This window comes from Morone saxatilis, unplaced genomic scaffold (genome assembly GCF_004916995.1).
Source record: "Morone saxatilis isolate NCDOM2014 unplaced genomic scaffold, NCSU_SB_2.0 Contig1, whole genome shotgun sequence".
Taxonomy (NCBI): Eukaryota; Metazoa; Chordata; class Actinopteri; family Moronidae; genus Morone; species Morone saxatilis.
Genome location: NW_023339651.1, coordinates 21,508,399 through 21,514,623, shown reverse-complemented (window position 1 = coordinate 21,514,623; position 6,225 = coordinate 21,508,399). Strand labels below are relative to the sequence as shown.

The 6,225-nt window shown below is 40.4% G+C and overlaps 1 protein-coding gene across 2 annotated transcripts in view; it reads left to right on the top strand.

Moving 5' to 3' along the window:
* The first annotated feature begins 229 nt into the window (after nucleotides 1–229).
* Nucleotides 230–6,225, top strand: part of rac3b (Rac family small GTPase 3b) — a 9,402-nt gene continuing 3,406 nt past the window's right edge. Inside the window, exons 1-3 of one of the 2 annotated variants that reach the window (XM_035668305.1) lie at nucleotides 230–406; nucleotides 3,042–3,113; nucleotides 5,443–5,620. In XM_035668305.1, the coding sequence (XP_035524198.1) occupies nucleotides 372–406; nucleotides 3,042–3,113; nucleotides 5,443–5,620 (285 nt within the window). In that variant the 5' untranslated portion in view covers nucleotides 230–371. The remainder of the gene's footprint in view (nucleotides 407–3,041; nucleotides 3,114–5,442; nucleotides 5,621–6,225) is intronic. The other variant, XM_035668297.1, reaches the window with a different exon arrangement.

Genomic DNA, 6,225 nt, shown 5'->3' with positions numbered 1-6,225 from the left:
CTATGTAGTAGTAGTAGTAGTAGCAGAAGTAATAGTAGTAGCCTAGTAGTGGTAGTAGTAGTAGTAGCAGTTATAGTAGCCTACTAATAATAGTAGTAGTAGTAACGTACTAAGTTAAAAAAAAAAAGGATAAGCGAAGACGGAAGTGAACGAAGTGAATCCTCTCGTCTTCTGATTGGATTGCTCTCTGTCCCTTTAAACACAGTCGGTATTTTCCGGAGTCATTCGGCGCTGCTCGTCATCGACCCCTTTCACTGCGGCTCCATCGCCGAGCGGACTGGCCCGCTGCTCTCATCCGAGACCTCAGCGCACACTATCGGATCTATTAAACCACCAGCGCCGGCTCCTGAAAGCCTCCAGAGTCTGCACAAATGCAAGCGATCAAATGTGTGGTGGTCGGCGACGGGTAAGAGCACGCTCACACACGGGGAGCAACAGCACATTTTCTCGTGTGATTCAGTGAAGCGTCCACGGAAGGATGGATGATGGGAGGATGCTATGTTGGAAAAGGGGCTGGGGCTCACCGATCTGTCGGTCGCCCTGCTGTTCTGTCGTCTGCCCCCCGATGCTCGATGGATTTCCCGCTTTGTGATCGCATTCGGTTTGTTCATGTCGTGGCCTCCGGTTCATTGTGACGGTGGCGCCTCGGGATGCTATGCGGGAACACCTACACGCCTCGTAGGCCACTGGAGGCAGGCTGAAGTGCTGATGCACGCTAAGGAATTTGTGGCCCTGTCAGTGGCAAACAGGCCCCGCTGCCCTAATTCTGCTCACACTGAGCCTGTCTTGCGGCATCCATACCCCAATCTGGTTCATGTGGGCTGATATTTGTGGCAGAATTTGTTATTTCTGTTTTAAAATATTGATATCATTGCTAGGTGCAGATGTAGGAGGACAAATTAGCCCAGGCTATAATGTAAGTTAAAAAAAATTAAGAATAGGCCTAAGATTGAAGTCAGTTCAAGCCAGAATGCCGGAACTAAACAACTTTGATGTAAAATGTTAGAATCTGAGAAGGATTTTGCCTTTTTCACATGATATTTAAAGTCCCCCTCCAGTAAAAAAAAAAAAAGAAATCAGTATTTCTTTTTGTTGCAATGGTGTGCTGTTTGATCTTGACTGTGCAGAATGATGTCTGTGCAGAGTTTGACACTGGAAGGATGTTTTCACATTCATCTGCTGAAAGTTGAAGCGTGGGAATGTGCTAATTAAAAATATGATTTTAAGGGGCGGGGCCAATGAGCATGATTTGTGACATCACAAATACTTTGGAAGTCAACCCTGGTCCAGTATGCAATGTGTGATGTAGAAACTTGAAGCCACCAGTGCACACATTATTGTTCCAAGCAGACTATTTGTATATACTGTATGTCTTACATGTCTGGCAGGAATCTTTCACTCAGAATTCTAGGATTAATCTCAAACTCCTCCTCTAGAGTAGATTAATACTGTATATCACAGACGATATGAGCAGAAAAAGATCGCTTGGAATTCCTAAATGTCAAAAATCACTTAAAGTTAGTAGCATTCAGCTTGGAACATTGACATATGAAAATCTCTGTCTGTGCAGTAGTGATCGGGTTGGCGCCGCAGTATCAAGATCTCGCCCATACACCTGCCAACTCAACCGCAAGCAGGGCTCAGCTGTCAATCATGATGTGAAACACCCTTTTTATAGCTTAAAGTAACTCATTAAAACCAAACTGATAATGAAAATGAGCACTTGCCAGAAACTATCTTTGTGAAAAATGTATTCGATGTGTACTTTGATTTTTTTATTTGGCCTATGTCCCATCTGCAACATGGAAGCAGCGGGTTTCATGACCTGTACTGCAGTCAGCCACCAGGGGGCAATCAGAGCCGTCATGTCAACCATTTTTATATATGTTGATGGCTTGGAAACTGAATTTCTAACAGAAATTCTGTATCACAAACTGGGGGTGTGGCAGGGAGGGTGGGCTCAGATGTACTTGTTTTCCGTTATTTGTACAATTTTGTCAGTTTTTCTCGCCACAAAGTACAAGAGATGGTGAGATTCACATAGAAGTTCAAGATGTGACTGTCCTAATTAAAAAAGTGTGTACTGGATACAATTTGGAATGAATTTCAGGATTCATCATTTCTAATATATAGTATAAAAATGTACATATAATTATTAGTAGAGGCTTTATGCCTTTATTATTTATAAATGTGACCAATAATTTTACATTAAATTGATTCCTCCTCTCTAAGAAATACAATCAAACTATCTGTACCATATTGAATTGCATAGCATTATATTGCTTTGAATCGTATCGTATCACGTGGAATCTTGCTGTGTTAAATCAGACCATGTAACATTGCACTGCATCATAATAGTGGTCAATTGTATCATAAACATTAGTAGTTCCTTCATATGTATCTTTAATGTATCGGCTTGTTGGCCAGGGGCTTAGCCCAAATCTGGGGGGTGGGGGGGCATGCTCCCGGGGTGATTCTTTCCCCCCCATTTACAACAGCTATATACACCTCCCCTCTTGTTATTTTCTCATCCTCTATTCCTCTCTGTCCTGCTCTCTGTCCCAACCAAAAAAACTCACTGACCTCAAATCAGTCTCATTGCACCCTCACACATATTGGCACTGTGTGTCACCACCATTTTCTGTGTCCATGGCGACATGCACACAGAATTGCTCATTACTCCATGCATGAGCCAATACCGATACCCATCCATGTCACCTCCAGTCTGTGTGGCATCCTGCGGCTTGTGTCAGTGCAGTACAGTATTGGGGGGTGTAGGTTGTGTCTGTGCATATGAGTGAGTGACTGACTATGTGTGTGTGTTTGTGTTTGTGTGTGTGTGAGCGGGGGCTGGTAGTGTATCATAGAAGGCTACTGTGTCCCTCAGGCAACATGAATATAGGCCAGTGTCTGTGGCACAGTAAAAGGGAGTAGCAGCCGGCGCGTGCACTCACACATACAGTGATGCATACAGTAATAGTTTGTGTGGAATTGTACTATACATTTGTGCTCATATATCCTCTGCTGTCCCTCTTCCTCAGGGCTGTGGGTAAGACCTGTCTGCTGATTAGCTACACCACCAATGCCTTCCCTGGTGAATACATCCCCACCGTGTGAGTAAAGCACCCACTGCTGCAAATGCTCACTGTATGTTTATATAAGCAGTGGCTTCATGTTACAGGACCATATCAGTGCTTTGGTTTATCAGGTATTTCATTTGCTGGATTCACCAAATACACTGGTTATTTTAGCTCTAAACACTGAGCGAGTAAAGTAAACCTTGATTTCAGCGAGTGAGCGAGTGAGTAAACCTTGATTTCAGATTTCTTTTGTCAAACAGTTCCTCAATGAGTTTCCATACCATGATGTTTATCTTGATATTTTAGTGGATAACTACACACTAAGCTCCAATGATGATGCTTCGACCACTTGATCTTTTCAAGACAAGTTTCCTCAGATAGAGCCTGAACGAAGAGTTTTACATTTTGGGAAATGTTTTCCTTCTTGCAGAGAGCTACATGAAAAGATCAACCTCATGTCTGTCCAGTAAACAGAAGCTCGCCTGGTTCGGTCTACAGTTCAAAAAGACACCTCCTAGAACCTCTAAAGCTCACTAATTAACATGTAATATGCAGAGATGTGGACTCGAGTCACTGTTTTGATGACTTGCCTTAAATAAGGACTCAAATTGACTTAACATAACCTGTTTCTCGATTTGACTTGACTTGCACAAGGAAAAATGACTTTGGACTTGCTAAAGACTTGGAGAAATGTCTGGTAATATCCAATGTGTTTAATGAGATATAACACAAACCCAAGTCAAAAAACACTAAGCAGTGGTTTTAATGTGGGTCATGGGCCGGGCTATTTCTTCTGGGAGCAGTGATTAAGAGGAAGAAGAAGAAGAAGAAGAAGAAGAAGATATACTTTATTGATCCCCTAGGGGGAAATTTTTTTTTTCACTATTTTTTTTATACACACACACACAGGCTGAAATAATGATTACCTGCCTACGCTCGTTGCCTGGCAACCTCAGGCAAGAAATGTACTGGTGTATTTGCACGTAACCTCTTTAAATCCACAACTTGTTGTTTTTACACTTTTTGTAGGGAGATGTAATATGTTAATTAGTGAGATTTAGAGGTGTGCTAGTTTTTTTTTTTTTTGGCCTTTGGACAGTGTCAGGCTAGCTGTTTCCCCCTGTCTCCAGTCTTTACGCCAAGCTAAGCTGAGCAGCTGCTGGTTGTAGACCATTTAACAGATAGAGATGACACTGGTATTGATCTTCTCATATGAGTCTCAGCAATAAAGTGTTAAAGTGTATTTCTGAAAAGTAAAATTATTGCAGTAAGTATACTATACCACCTGGTGGCAATTTACATCGTCAACAAGTCAAAAGGTGCACCTGAGTTAATCACAAATAATAATTACTAGGAATAAGTGAGCACACCAATATTTTTATCAGTTCAACCAACAAAATGATCTGTATTCGTATCCGTATGTTCTCTGAATGGGTGGGGCTTAAACAAGAAGTGGGGACTGGAATCAGATCAGAAGTTGCTATATTAATTAGAAAAGTCTTTACAGAACAGCATCAATATTGAGTTAATCACAAGAGTAAGAAAAAATAAAACAATTACAAGTACGGATATTGACACATTCTTTTAACTGATGATATTCCTGTACTGGATTGGTAAATGGTAAATGGACCTGTACTTGTATAGCGCCTTTCTAGTCTTCCAACCACTCAAAGTACTTTTACATTACATACTACATTCACCCTTTCACACACATTCACTCAGTGATGGCAAAAAGTCTACAAACAGAAACTAACTCATTCATACACATTCACACACGATGCACAGCGTCAGGAGCAATTCAGGGTTCAGTATCTTGCTCAAAGATACTACGACATGTGGCAGGAGGAGCCGGGGATCGAATCAACAACCTTCCGATTAGAGGACGACCCACTCTTCCTCTGAATAAGAGCCCCCCAATAATTACTATAACAAAATCCTTGTAGAAAAATATCATGATTTCTCTGTAAAATGAAACTTGTCCTCCTTATGTACCTATAAGGAGTGAAGTGCATAAAGTACTATCGAGTAAGGTAATGTTTGAAGACTTGCTAATAATAATTAATGTCAGTATGATTTAATTTACATAAATTACTGTACAATGAGTACAGTCTAGACCTGGTCTATTTGAAAACCTTCCTGAGATAACTTGTGTTGTGATTTGGCGTTATACAAATACAATTGAACTGAATTTAAAATGAGGTTTTCTTACTTTTGGAGCAGAATCTAGAAGTTCTGGTTTTTACTCTCTATATTGGGTATTCGATTCCCTCAAATACGTTTGAAAATGCAACAGAATCCACTAGGTGTGCGTTCCCTTTCTGTTAACTGCCTTTTACTCAGTGTGCTGTCCGCCTTCCTGCAGCTTTGACAACTACTCTGCCAATGTGATGGTGGATGGGAAACCAGTGAATCTGGGCCTTTGGGATACAGCAGGACAGGAGGACTACGATAGGCTCAGACCACTGTCTTACCCACAGACGGTATTCCAAACCCTTCCCCCCAACCACACATACACTCATGCATTTACAAATACATGCTCAGCTCTATCTGAAGCCTCTAAAAGGACAGCTAAACAATGTTTCAAGAATAAAACACAGAGCTCTCTGTTGCACATTCAGAGCCAGTTGCAACAGTTTTTTGTTAGTTCAAACTTCAAACTGTACAATATGTTGAACAAAAAACACTAGTTCTTATTTAGAAATAGGTTGTTACCAGAAGTTTACACCTGCTACCAGGTGGCAAGATAATAGAGATAATAATAGAGATAAAGGCATAACATGGAATATGATGCACATATACATAATGATATAAAGTAATATTGTGCATGCTCCACTCTCACATTATGAGTGTCAACAATAATTAACATAATCTAGATATGTATTTACGCAAGAGGATTAGGGCCAAATGTGAACATTTTATTTCAAAGTTTAAAAAAAGAAGTCCTCTTCTTTAATACAAGGTATGTTAAAGAACTTTGGAAATATTTAGTCTATCTAAATATCACTAAATTACATAAAACAAAATGGATAATATTCCTCAAATTACAAAAACTGTATTTCTATAGTGATAGACCAAATAGGATCAGTTAAGTTGCATAATTCTAGATGAATACTACTACTTACTCTGAAGAATACATCATTCTCCA